The sequence below is a fragment of the Hylaeus volcanicus genome, chromosome 2, assembly GCF_026283585.1.
Source record: "Hylaeus volcanicus isolate JK05 chromosome 2, UHH_iyHylVolc1.0_haploid, whole genome shotgun sequence".
Taxonomy (NCBI): domain Eukaryota; kingdom Metazoa; phylum Arthropoda; class Insecta; order Hymenoptera; family Colletidae; genus Hylaeus; species Hylaeus volcanicus.
In genome coordinates this window covers 9,420,809-9,434,899 of record NC_071977.1, presented here as the reverse complement: position 1 = coordinate 9,434,899, position 14,091 = coordinate 9,420,809, and the positions used below count along the sequence as shown (strand labels likewise).

The following is a 14,091-nucleotide window of genomic DNA, read 5'->3' as shown; positions in this document are numbered from 1 at the left end:
TCAGGAGGGAACCGTCGACGTAGGCAAGTATGTCAACCGGCGTTTCATAGGGAAGAACAATGGTCGCGGCAGGCACAGTGCAAAGTGACGATATAACAGCCCACGGGGAACAAAAGCGATGCGGGTATACTTGTTTAAAACGCTTACGTCGATCTCTCAATTGTCGAGTTCTGCGTCTCTGTCTTTTACCGTTCTATTGCATATCCCTCTGCACGTAGCAATATTGATATTTGCATTCTCACGGCTGCATCGAGACTACTCGTTTCTGTTCCAATTTCTGGCATCCTTCAAAACTTTATGGATCTTTACGCTTCCTGAAGCTTTTGATCGCGGTCGTACGAGTGTGTGCGAGTTTTACTTGAACTAAGGTGAGAGGACGTACGTTATTCAGGCTTCATGTGGCCATCTACAGAACAATTCGCAAATGTAGAATGAAAGTTTTTATTACGAGGCTCCATTTACGAGGAATCCCATTCACGTACTTCCGACAACATCTATTCTCCATACAGTTCAGCGATATGTGGTTGTCTAATACGAAAACGGTTCTCCATCGCTGATCTAAATCTTCGCGTGCCTCCATACGGATCACAGCTGATTATTAAATTGAACGTGAAACTCATATTTGAACTTTTATGCTGGCAGAAAAGTAATTTCGATTTTCGTTATTCTACAAAAGAAAAATTTACTGAAAGCTTTGTGGGAGATGGAGAAACGCTCTTTGCATCCTTCGCCTGGCAATTTCATACTTCGAAGTCGGACTGTCTTTGATGTCTGGAACTCCTAGTTTCGTGAATTATTCTGCCCGAGAATTTGTTATCAAGCGTCTATGAATCAATGATTTACGTATCAAAAACGCAGGATAAAATGAGTATTAAATGGTAACTCGCGATTCAGACATAAACAGACTCCAACAGGTTTAATTTCTGTAAATCGGTTTTATCGTGCTTGGGACTCGTGCCACGTAAATACTTGAGGTACTTTTAATTCCACAGAAAACAAGGAACACTGGTAAACTATTTGATGGCTACGCTACGAAATCGTTTGCGGAGGAAAAATTTGAACCGTTATTTTTTCCCAGCGTGCCATTTCGACCAAATATTCGCTGCAATTTTGCAAAAATATGAGCTTTTAACGCAGTGGGACACTGCAATTTGTTTCTTTCTTTTATACGGTTATTTTTTGGCATAGGTTTCTCAGTTATTCGAGAAGGAGGGGACGCGGCCGCGAAACGAATTCTGTTAGATAATGGGCTTTTAAAGCGCACGTGGAGCCGAAACTACGAGAAACATGTTCGTTAGAGTGTCTGTGAGGTTTTGCACCCCCCTGGCGGTATGAAATTATCGCGCGATTACTTCCAAGCGATGAATTCCATCGTTCTTCTTCTATACAGTGTTCGCGGGAATTCTGAAACTATAAGGTATGTTAAAACGATGGGGCTTAAGTGAAATTTTTTTTGGATGGTTTTATTGGCCAAATAGTTAGGCAAACTAACGCGTTATTACCTTCTACGCGTTGAGAAATCATCTTCTAATGATGAAAGACATCTTCTGAAACCCTAAAAAAATTTATATAAAGTACGACACGTCACAAAATGCTTTTCATAAATTCGTGTAACACATGACAGTATCAAAACTGCACTGAAAAAAGACATACAGCGTTTCCACGCGCATACCATCAGCTTCGAAAAGAATCAATCCACTGTATCGTCTGCTTCTCCCCGAACAGAAATCCCAAATATGTCACTTTAAAGTTTATTTTCCCTCCCAAGGCGCGAGGTAACTGGAGACCGTAATAAATGTCGGCTGAAGTGACTTTGGATTTCTAAGGAAAAATTCAACGAATGGATTTCACCAGCGCGTGAGATGGGAAGTTCATTTTGAAGTTTCGCGGATCTTTCATGAAAATTCTTCGCTAAAATTCGCTCGAGCTAGCACCTAGCGGTTTCAGACGTCGTCTTCGCGGCCGATTCGCGAGGCCAAATTATAAGCAGTAAATTAAGCGGAAGATTTTTCGGCCCGGATCTCGGTAATTGAGGCCTCCCGCTTCAATGGCTCGGAATTAATAGTTACGGACGACCCTCTATGAAAGTTCAAAAAATTGCTTCGCTTAATAGAAGTTCGAGGACGCTCGTTTCGCTTGGTAAACTTGGCGAGGGTCGTCCGTAAGCGTAGCGGGCGATAAAATGTCGGGAGCCTCGACGATCGTCGAAAATAATTTCAGGAACGTAGTGCGCTTCCAGCTAAGATATTTCCATTGTTACGAGGCTTCTGGGGCTCCTGAAGCTGCCGACGTTATACCGACCGTCGATTTTTAGTCACCAGAGGATACCGACGATCCGTGGAGCGAACGTCCTGGACGTTGAGAAACAGGTCCGTTCGACCTGGCTCTTATCATCCTGGTTGCTCGAGCGCGCACCGCAACGAACCGGAATTAGGATTCTCTGAATCTAATGGCACGTAAAGCGGAACGGTACGAGCCCAGAAACGTTTTCTGCTTGGTAATTATCGATCGGTTAAAGATGTCGACGATGCTCCAGAACGAGAAACGTTATCGAGCTTTGGCTTGCAGAATTACAAGGATTAGTCCTGACTGGGTCGATGTCGTTATTGGAAACCATCGCCAAGAAGCTCCGGCGACTTATTTCGTTCGTATTGCTATCGGTAACTTCGATGTATCTTTTTCTGAAGGTATTCTTTGTCGAACTTAACATTTACTTCGATGTCTAAATGTTTGCAAAGTCCTGCTTTTGAATTCTTGACTTTTTTATTTCTCAAGAATTGCAGCGGAATTATAAGTTTATCTTGACGGAACGTTTTCCAGTGGAAAAATTGCTTAGGACCATTGGGCCCATCTAGTCAGTGGATAAACAGTTGTCACAAATTAAATTAATGATCAGGAAATTAAATTCGATCAAATGAAATCAAGAGTAAGATTGTATTTAAAGCGACAGAAAGATGTATTATATTATGCCACAGGTTTATTTTTCACGAACAGCTTCACAAGTTTTTGTTTTTCTTTGGCCATTCTTTTTGGCTTTCATTTATCTTCGTCGCTTATTGCATTTTTTTGTCGTTTGTAATGCCGAGGAACACAATTTCTCAGGTTTGCTATACTATATCATCATGAGTTGCACTTTGAAATTCAATCTTTTGAAGATACACACTGAAACCTAATCTTTTAAGGCTTCCTATTGAAATGCGATCCCGCCACGGGAGCCATAATTAATCTCTCAACTAGAAATGGAAGGTGATAAATTGAATGGTTTCCTCAAAGTTTGTATCATCCATTTCATATCGCTGCACACTGAAAATTGAATTCGCTGTGCCCGTCTCGTTGTATTTTGATTTTCGCGTTGAAAACGATGAAATTAATTAAAAACGCTCGGTATTTGCAGAAACAGCATCGCAAGCTGTCATTGACCTGATCAAATTGTTCGTGGTTTTGTTCCTGTTTTTGACTTCAGTTTTACGCGAAGCGTTTTTTATTCGTACTACATAATTTGAATAAATTTCTGATTCGAAACAGGAATGGGCACAATTCTTCTTTGGATACAAGTTTCGTTTATCAAACAACTGTTTATTCATTGCTCATTAATCGAAAATTAGAATTTAAAATACATAATAAATGATTTCACAATAGACAGGAGCAAAAATCGAAGTATTAAATCAGATAAACGTCGCGAATTAATTTCTATACCTTTGTTTTATTCATTCGCCCATTTCTGTTCCAACACACTTGAATTTCAGAAACTGTTTCACCATTCGCTTCGTTATTTGCATTTTTATTTAAATCTCTTCAAACAAATTTTTTATTCTACGATCGAGCTACTAAAAACATTTACAATCGACAAGGCACAATAAATAAGAATACTTTCGACGAAGTTTCTGAATATCCTTTTAAATTTAATCTTAATTGACTGCTCGAAGAACGTGGACTTATATTTTATGAGCCTCTCGAAAAGAGTCTCTTCGTATCTCGAGATCTTTATTGACAAACTTGAATAGGATATTCGAATGCAATTAATTCACTGAAAGTTTCAGTTCCGAAGACTATCGGATGCAAGCACGGTTGATCGATTGAATGAAGTCCAGTGCGATTCTGGAAATTTCTTGAATCATTACAACATCTCAGAAATTGTTGAATTGTCAGGAAATTCTTTGTACACATATCCTACTAAAAAGAAATATTATTTCCTAATAAAATACTACCACAACTGCTCTTGTTCGCAGAGATTATATTAACGTGTCTTTCTATGTTTCAGGTGAGTAAATTCTTGGCTTGTCTTTTGGAAACAGCAGAAACTCATAGAAGAACGTATGTGTGTAAGTGCAAAATTATTAATTCACTATATGTGTCTAATTAAATATTTTAGAGTATCGTGTAAAGCATTAGTCGCCTTCTCTATTTGTTCCCTCGATAAGAATTATTTTATCTATCGTCCATAGCTCTGAATTTTGATCGCTTCTCCTCTTTATCTAGTACGCGTACTGTTATTACAATCGACGACAGCGAGCCAGAGGTTCGCGCCCATAGAAATGAAACACTGTGTTCGATTTTAATTCGTGCAAATATAGACGCACTCGCGTATGTAATTTCACTCTATTGTTATCTTTTCTATGGATTTGAATATGGTAATCGTCGGGTGTCGCGTATCATTTGAATTTGACTTTGATTGTATTCTTTCAGTGGAATCTCTGTTTTACATACGATAGGCGTTCAATATTCATGCTTTATTTACAATAGTAACAATGTTAAATTGTTACTTACTAACGTACTATTGTGAACAAATATTTTCGTACAGAACTTTCGTTCCGTATTTTCGAATAGTACATATGGATTACTCGTTTGGTATAAAGTTGCAGGATGATATAATCGTGGGTAGTGTCGTGGTTTAAACGCAGCAAAGAACATTAACACTTGTAACTGAAAGATACAGTATATGCTGTTTCAACTCTTCTTTCCTTGTGGCTTGTACCTTCTCTGGTAAAAGTTGTAGAATAGGACGAAATTCATGATCAGGTTAATCCCAGATATCGTGCCTGGCACCCTCGACACTGGACACGATGGCAAAAACGATTGCGAGTGCTGCAGCAGCAGGATGACGAATTGTGCCTGTTGAGAAAGTGGCATAGTGTTCGTTAATTTAGTATCAGAAATCGAGGATTATACATTTAGGAATTTACATGTAATAATTTTAATGGATCTTGAAGGTCAAACTGAAAGGTCAAACTAAAAAGTCAAACATTGTACAAGGAAGGTACCAACTTTTCCGATCAATGCTTACCATTTGAGTGATGGTCAGCAGAGGTTTGAACGGGTTTAACAGTTTCTGCGCGTTGTCGCCAAATGCGCTGAACAAATAATAGGTGTACATGATCACGTGGACGGTGCAGTTTACTAAAAGCGTAAACGACGCCATGGCAATTGCGTAGTATCTCGTTATGTACCAAGACAACAGCAGCGTCGATATGTGATGGTACAGATGTAAAAAGGAGACTTGACTGTCCTTTTTCCTCAGCACGAATACCACCGTTTCGACCAAGTCGATTAATTTCATTATTGTCCCGAGCCACATTATGTGAGCCAGCTGTAACGACAAAACGAATCGATACGAAACATTAATCGTGAATATTAGCGACTATATTCTAAAGAAATATGTATCACAGTTGCAGATATATCACAATAAATAATATAAATTAATATAATTCTCAATTTAAAGAACGAAAGGATAAAATAGTCACGATTTAATTAGTATATTTAAGCGAATGTTAACTTATATAGAATGTTCAATATATCGTGTTCATGCAATGATTTCAGGCGACTTATTGTAATATGGTTTCATGATTACGTTGATCTCTAAGTACCTTGTAGGGACCAGGTTTGTAGGAGTAGTCTGGTAATTCGCAAAATACTGATATTTCGGTGAACCAACCAACGCTGATGAATTGCTGCACTATACACGCATTGGCGATGATTTGGAAGACGTTGTAGTATTTTATGAAAGTTTTCAATTTGTACGGTTTCCTGTCCTTCATATACTCCGGTCCATATTTTAAAACAAAGTACAGATACGTGAATATAATGGTCGGGATAAGAATGGGCGAGCTAACGAACGGCAAATGGTTCGTTCGTGGATCTGAAATTACAAGTAATTGGAATTATAATCTTGGAACTGTTAATTTTCTGGGAATTCAACTTTAATTCAGAATTGTCTGCTCTGAAAGACAATTCTCGTAGATAGACGAGTACGATGACCTGTGACTCGAGATCGTACAAGCTTAACGAAGTTCAAATAGTAGCACTATTGAATTTTGGGACAGATATGCCTTAAAATAGCACAATTTTGCCATAAAAATAAACTTCTATTCAAAAGGGTGGAATTAAACTTTGTTACGTTCTTGAAGCATTGAGAATAAATTTTCAATTTATCGTTAAGGAAAGAGGACTCTAGACAACTCACTTTCATATCTCAATCGTTGACACAAAGAAAAACATCAAGACTATAAGACTTTTAATATTTTTCGTTTAAAATTTTTTTGCTGTCTGATATCTATCTTCTAACTTCATCGAATTACTCACCAGCGCATTGATTCCAATAAAAATCGTACAACTCCGCAATTCCCATTTTCAGCGTTCGCCGTTTTTCCTTGTTCAAAACACACGAATCACACGGGAAACTTAACCCAGCAACTTACGCTTTTATGTTTATAACGGGACGGTGCCACGTAGAGTGTACACTATGTTATACACATAGAAGCGTATTAAACCAAACCTGATTAGTATATTAGCTTAAATGTTCAGGGATCGGTCCGTGCGAAGCGTATTTATAAAGGTGGCCTTTGTACGCACAATGTAAATCCGTGTCACGGTATTCTCAGTTAATATGTACATTCATTTAAAGCGCGTAAGGTCTTTAAAATACCACGAGATCACATAGCTATTGTCAAGCCAATACGTAAAGTTAAACGAGGTGGGGCGTCGTCACATTAATATCCCCTTACGGATTTTATTTCCATCAGCAATTGACCAGTGACGGAGCACACACCTCTGTCTTCGACTTGTTGCCTTTATCGAGAACTCTTACTATTTTAGGAAATTCGACTTCAGCCCCTAACAAACAAATGTTATATAAATGTGCAGGAACACGATCATGTAGCTATTAAATGTTATAAATTATTTGGAAGATCTCGAAGTCCATAAGCTTTTGAGAAAATCCAACAGACAATGTCAATGAATTAATGACTGTGAATGAACAATGAATAGTTATGAAACAATTCCGTGGTCAAGAATTTCTTTATTTGATGCCATTCGTATTAGCATCTCGTTCATCATAATTCCTGACGAATGTGACGCTCGTTCCAGGTTTATTCGATAATAGTTTTGCCACGACTGAATGAATATCAAATTAATTTATGCGCAAAGAATTGCGTGGGAACAATCGATCGAAAATGCGCGTATTAAATGTTTCTTAATTTCGTCTATTACGTAACACATTATTGTTGAATTTACATAACACGTATTTATGAAATGTTTCCGCTTGACCCTGAACACGAGTTCGCTAATTTCGATTTAATTTGAATCGAAACTATGCGTTTATCCACAGGGATGAATTTTAACTATCATAGGAAGTTCTTATTGTGAGGTTTAAGTCCTGATTCCTTTGGAAAAATGGTTTAACCTACTTGTACACTGATCAACGCATGTAAGTCTATGGTATAGAATTGTAAACTTGAGGTTAGAAATATTGGGTGGTGATAACCTACGATATCTGTCAATCTGAATCAGTCGAGAATGAACTGGCTAGTTTCAGGTCATATCGAGAATAGTTTGTTTGAATTTCATTTATTCTTTTCTAGTAGAACTTTACTTTCAATCTTTTTTATATTCTTGCATATTGTTTGCATTTTGTAGGTTCTTGCACATTCAAGTTTCCTATAAATGTATAAAAATCCGCAGTCTACTGATGACATCTAAAGGCTGAAACTTAGTTTCCTTACTTTTGGTTTTGGTTTTCTATTAGCCTGTCAAGTAATCCCCCGTAAAATGTATACCATCAGTAAATAAACACCCCGTGCACGCAAAATTGGAACGTCGCTAATGACCCTACTTCTTCTTGTTAACTAGAGCGCTGCTTGTATTTCGTTTGAAATTTTCCTTCATGGTCACTCAACGATGAATTCTGGGCTAAATTGGACGGCCCTTGAGAAGTTCGCAAGGAGCCTCTACGCAAATGGTGGAGATCCCGCGAAGAATCGATGAGTTGCCACGGGGTTGGCTACAAGAAGTTCCCTAGGGAATATGTTAAGTATCGCTGATTGAGGTAGTTCGGTCGACGAAAGCTGTCTCGAGGGAATAGATGGCAATTCGAACATTTAGTTTCGCTCGGTCCCCGGCAGGAGCGTTCGAATGGGTGAAGAAGTCCTCAAAGGGCAATGAAAGATCGCTGTAGTGTGATGTAAATGAAATTTAGCGACCTCGTTTCAACTATTTTTTATGGCCCATTTACACTTTGACGGTGTCAAAGCGATCGCAAACACAAGGCAGACGACTTCTGGCACGCTGTTCCCCGACGAGTCTTAAATATTCAAGAGCCCAAACCCAATATTGAACCCAGGTCTCAGATTCCGAGTGGCAGTCCTTTAATCTTGGAAATTTCGATCACCCGATACTCGATCTCAGCATTGTTCCGTGCCTGAGGCTGTAGTAGAATTACAGCAAAACTTCGCAATAAAGGAACGAACCACCAATAGAATAGCATATTTTGTTAAGCTGACGAAATTATTCTTAGAAAAAAAGGAGATAGATGCAGAATTGGCAGCTCGAAAGAGATACCAAAAACCCATAGCAGATATATTACACCAGTGAATTACAAATAATTTATCAAAGTTCCCAATTTTTTACTAAGTTTGTAGGAAAATGTCCTCACCCCTTCCGGAAGCTTTCACAACTTTTAGATTATCTCGCTACGACAGAAATTTCTGCAATTTTGATACGAAGGGATGTTTCAGAATTCACGTTGGCGGAGGGATGTATTAAGCATCGCTAATCGAGGCAGCTTAGCCGACGTAAGCTGCTAGGAGTAAAGTGGTAACTCTGCTGGCAGCTAGGCTGGATGGGCTGCAGGAGGAGTCGGTAGCCTGGGAGCCTCTGGCTAAGTGCTGCAATTTATTTTATTACCCTCAAGCGTCTACGTTTGGGGAAACCCTCGGCCCGTGGTCTCAGTTCGCGGCGAAAACACTGGGACGGGAACGTAATTTACACCAACATGGTCGGTGTGCTGCACGAGGTAGGAGGAATGGAACACGATGTATCGACACGAACGCGAACCAGGAAGGGTCGTTTCGTTCGCTGTTGTTGACACTTCATTTCTGTCGGCTGGGTCGTGGCAGCACCTACCCCCCAACCCCTGACGAGACGTCTGATCGTATTTTCTTTTCGATTGTCTTTTGATTTACGGCGCCGCGGTCGGGAAACTGCGACGACGCGCGGAATTCATTGGGAAAAAATGAGAATGAAGATGGAGTGGATCGAGCGAGGTGATTTGAATAGGGAAAACCAGGTCATCTCGTGGATCGAGGTCTCGTCTGTCAGCGGGATCATTATTGGCCGGGTTTAGCGAACTCATTGCCACGTTCTCGAATTAATTTCGCGTCAACGAGCGACACAGTGTAACCAGGAAACGTTTCTTTGAATATTTCGTTAGAAATCCGCAAGACAGCAATGGAAAATTCCAATCTTTACGATACAAAGGACATCCATTTGCTTTACAGCTTGGCTATTGCGGATGAACAGTTCGAACGTAACTGCCCCGTTGGATGAAATCGTCCGCGGTCTGTGTTCCGTGTGCGAAGTAATGTTATGTTCCCAGAAATTAAACAGTATTCTAAAATAGCACCAATTTACGAGTGCTTGGCACATATGGAAACAGATATGGTGTTTTCGTGTTTCTTTTTTTAAAACAGACGCCACAGGCATAACAACAAAAATGCGCAGGGAAAAATTGAACGGTTGTCGTTGCGGTTACTGGAACGAAATTGCAAAAACGATTGTGAAACAAATGGAGAGGAGCAACAATCATTTCACCTGCTGAATGACGCTTTCGCTTTGGTGGTCAGAATTGAATATGAGAATTTGAAAAGCAAGCAATTGCCTTGCTTTCTCTGCAAGTTCATACACACAGAGATGACAATACTCATTTATTTTTCAAAAATTCTCGTTTTACGTCTAATTCTAGTCTGACCGTTAAGATCAGAGAAATTCAGCTTAATTATAATACTCGGAAAATTCAAACAGCCTGCGGCAAAGACGCTTATATTTTTCATAAAAATGATTGAGAATCGGTACAAATATTGGTCACTATTACTCAAGTAATACCAACCACGACAACAAAAGCGCCAAGCGAAATGAAAATTTTATTCGAAAAACCGTTTGAATAAGAGTTTACTTCTACATATAACGTCCGAGTCCCAGTGGAATATTACTTTTCATTCCAGACGATCGTTTGGAACGTCGCGCAAACAAGCGGGAACTGGTCGTGTAAAACGATACACCCGGCGTTTCGTAGTGGCGCGAAGGCAAAATAGTGGGAAATGGGGTGTTTGCGCTCGACAGGACAACGACGCAGGAAGAAATGGCGGAATTCCGGTCGCGGCAGTCCTACAACTGCGATTCGTTGTAGAATTACTGTTTTCATTGCGCGACAACGCGTGAAATAATTCTGTACGGTTAATATTAAATAAATACATCGGGCTGGCCGTGCGTTTTCTGCTCGCGGGATCAGCTTAAACACAACTAAACGCGATCGAAAACGGTCAAACACGGTCAGGAATTTGCTCGACGGCTCTATGCATCGAGAAGCTTTAGAAAATAATACTCGCGCGTGTATTTGTAGCCGATAATTTGCGCGTAGCAATTTACCAGGTTCCCGGGTTCTCTCGTTTCGCCTGGCGAGAAATTTTTAACGCGATTACCTCCTCCTACATGTTATGGACACGAGTATGCACCGAGTTTACGGTAGGTACGTGACTTCTTCGCTATTTTCGAGATTAAGAGCTTCTGAGTACTTTTAGTTTGGCAGGTTGACGTTGCTCGCGTGTATTGGGATGAAAACTCGAATTTCTAAGTAGAATTTGGGACTTCTGGATCTCCTTGGAATCGAAGTTATTAGGAGCAACTCGAAGTTATTTGGAGTGAAATGTAATCGAAGTATAATCGAAGTAAACTTGAAGTTATTAAGAGTGAAACTCCTCGAAATATTAATGTTCTTTTTGCAATTAGGGTGTACGTAAATCGCTGATTTGCCGAAATCTCGAGTGCAAATGTTCGACTTTTAAAATTGAAACAATAGTCGTATATTTAATGAACAGACTGGCTGGAAACTATTTAGAGATTCACGTGTGGATGGTGACGCACATACACCGGATATACGTTTCAACCATAACAGTCGAGATATCGTAAACTGACGCGAGGGACAGAGTTGGATTAGGCTATTGCCGGCTGGCTTTCCAAATTAAGGACGCGCGTAACGTTCCCACGTTGTATAACCGCATATTCCGCACGGTAGGTTTTACAGAATTCAGGAAGTCACCCAAAAGGACGTGCCTGCGTATCATTTAGAATTTGTAACTTTTTACTTCATTATTTATGATATAATGCAACTCCTAGCTTCGGACATTTGTTATAATTCGAGCTTCGAAATATAAATGTCTTGTTTAAATATTCAAAATTGAAAAGCCTTTAAAAAGTCTAAAAAAATTCTCTTCGGTATTCTAAAATCCTTGCTTTAATTTAGAAGCCTTTGGAGACCAATTTATAGTTTATAGTTCTCGCGTAATTTATGAGAATTTCCACCAGTCTCTGTTCGTTAATACATCAAACGAGGAATCGTCAAGTAAATCAAAAACGGTGAGGAACAGCTGCCTGTGGATGGCGAAACGATTACGAAGTCCAATTGATTTCTAGGAAACGAATTCCCAAAAACGATTCGAATCGCTGGTAATCCCAGGGCTCCGCTTGTCGGAGCTAACGAACAAGTGGAACAAACGATTCCACGTAGAAAGCCCTCCGAGTCAGAGAAAATCGACTGGTCAACCGTGTATTTAATTTAGTACCGTTTTCCGCACGTTTCCGCGTGCTGGGACCGAGTGTTTACGATTCGAGACCTAAAGCACGGGTGTCTTAATGAAATAATTGGAAGGCGGAGTAATGTCGATCGAGCAAACCTATCAATTACGCGCTCAATTGATCGGAGAGGTTTGTAACGGGACGTCAGCTCCACTGTTCTGGATGTGAGCAGAGAACAGAGATGCTCGAGCGTGAAATGGAAATGGAGAAAACGGAGCGACAAGGGGAGAATAGCGAAATGTGTAAACAAGAGGTGAAGCCAGAAAAATGGAAATAAAGAAAACCCGTCGTTGTTAAGAAAAAATGGAAAAATTCCAGTGGAACGAGGAACACAAAAATTCAAGAGACAACAGAGCGCAAGTCGGAGGTGGGTGAAATTTTAATCGAATAATAAACGACAAATAGAAACACCGTACAGAGATTTAGTTGCCACGTTTATCCCAGCAAATATCAGGTTGGACAAGCTTTTATTCGTTGAGGGAGAAATATAATTTTGTTATGTACATTTGTATTATATTTTTGTAGGAGTAAAAGACAATAGTAAAATCCTATAAATATGTAATACGATGTGTGAGGGGGATAATGATATAAATTAAAGCGAATGTGAACAAAACGTCACGATATTGGACGAAATTCTTGCGTACTAACTCAGTCACCACACAGCCAGAAAGCGTGTTATTTGAAGAATGTGAACTAACAAATATTTTATAACCAAAAGTTAGTAACCCAAGCTTAAAAATATAAACCATGTAATAGTAGTAACGATGTTGAACATTTAATATATAGTATTTCTACAATCAACTGTATTATTTAAATCAAAGGTGTGGTTATTGGTAATTTATTACAATTTGACGTTACTGAAGAAAGTACGGCGTAAAGAAAAGTAATAACCACACCTTTAAATTTACTCTCTGGTAACGCTTCTATATCATCTTTATAGAGATGGATTATCTTCCCCTTTTTAAAAGCTGTACAATGCTTTTGTTCCATTATGATGCTTAGACCAACAGTTGTTAAACGTTCCAACGTTCTGCCTTCTCATATAAACCTTTTATTTGCATTAATTTCAACTAAATTTTTCAACAATCAATTGAAAAGCTTCGTGAAATCGTCTACCACTAAAATTTAGAACTATCCTTTCATCAGCCTTTTAAATGGCACCAAAGGCCGCATTATTAAACATCCACTAAAATCAAAAAACCCTTACAGTTACCCTTCAAGTCTCTCTCGTACCTTTACCCGCGGAAAAAATAATATAGTTCGGAATTCGGTGAACGATGCAAAGAATGAAATAACACGGGGGTGGCATTGTGAAAGGGGGACGAGAAGCGTGGCAGAAGAGTGAGCGAGAAAATGAGGTGGCTGAGAAGGATAGAGGAGGACGGAGGTACAGGGATCGTCGTGGCGTTTGCGCCTGGGGTTGTCGAGGACAGCGCGAAGAGGGCGTGCAAGGGTGATCGGCGTAGGTGGCGGTGCACGGAGGTGGGAGGACAGGGAAAGGCGTGGAATTGGTGGAGGCAGTCAGTGGCTCGCCGCGCGCCACAACGACCGTCGGATCTAGCGTCGAGTTTTTCCACTTGTTACCGTATCGTGCACGGATCGTTCTTGCTGTTTGCCCCATTCTTTTTTTTCCCCTCTCACCGTTGTTCACTTGATCGCGCGAAAGGTCGATGGTGAAACGCGGAGCGCGTCGAACTCGAGGTTCAGGATTGGTGATCTGTGATCGAGTGCCCGCGGCTGTCGACTGGTCCTGATACAGTGCTCTGGGGAATGAATGCAACGGTTACAGTGTGAAACGTTGCCCGGTGCCACGACGAGAAATTTAAGGTGCAACGTTGTTCCGTGGACACCGTGGGTGAACAAGTGAAGCATATTTTCATCGTCGAAGAGGACCTGGTACCTCGTGAAATCCTCTTCCGCGAATGGCGTGGTACAAATATTTTTTTTTTAGTTCCCACAACGCGGCGA

At 40.1% G+C, this 14,091-nt stretch overlaps 3 protein-coding genes across 17 annotated transcripts in view; 2 read left to right on the top strand and 1 right to left on the bottom strand.

Moving 5' to 3' along the window:
* LOC128872915 (uncharacterized) overlaps window positions 1-14,091 on the top strand; it is a 233,369-nt gene that overhangs the window by 148,428 nt on the left and 70,850 nt on the right. The gene's annotated exons all lie outside the window — the stretch shown is intronic.
* LOC128872914 (elongation of very long chain fatty acids protein 1-like) lies at window positions 4,906-6,801 on the bottom strand. The gene is made up of 4 exons (XM_054116100.1): window positions 6,580-6,801; window positions 5,865-6,136; window positions 5,285-5,587; window positions 4,906-5,112 (listed from the first exon to the last, which is right to left on the bottom strand). Exons 1-4 carry the CDS (start codon window positions 6,623-6,625, stop codon window positions 4,948-4,950), a joined length of 786 nt encoding a protein of 261 aa, XP_053972075.1. The 5' UTR covers window positions 6,626-6,801; the 3' UTR covers window positions 4,906-4,947.
* The window catches only part of LOC128872909 (disks large homolog 4), a 393,187-nt gene continuing 392,732 nt past the window's right edge, over window positions 13,637-14,091 (top strand). For 13 of the 15 annotated variants that reach the window (XM_054116084.1, XM_054116081.1, XM_054116079.1 and 10 more), the window contains exon 1: window positions 13,637-14,053. The gene's annotated coding sequence lies outside the window, so the exon portion shown is untranslated. The remainder of the gene's footprint in view (window positions 14,054-14,091) is intronic. The other 2 variants (XM_054116078.1, XM_054116077.1) reach the window with 2 other exon arrangements.

What these genes read in the sequence shown, in the direction of transcription:
- LOC128872914 (XM_054116100.1), bottom strand. Translation starts at nt 6,625, where the DNA reads ATGGGAATTGCGGAGTTGTACGATTTTTATTGGAATCAATGCGCTG. An exon ending in TTATTGGAATCAATGCGCTG is followed by an intron (nt 6,137 to 6,579) that starts GTGAGTAATTCG and finishes TTGTAATTTCAG; the next exon opens with ATCCACGAACGAACCATTTG. An exon ending in ACAAACCTGGTCCCTACAAG is followed by an intron (nt 5,588 to 5,864) that starts GTACTTAGAGAT and finishes TTGTCGTTACAG; the next exon opens with CTGGCTCACATAATGTGGCT.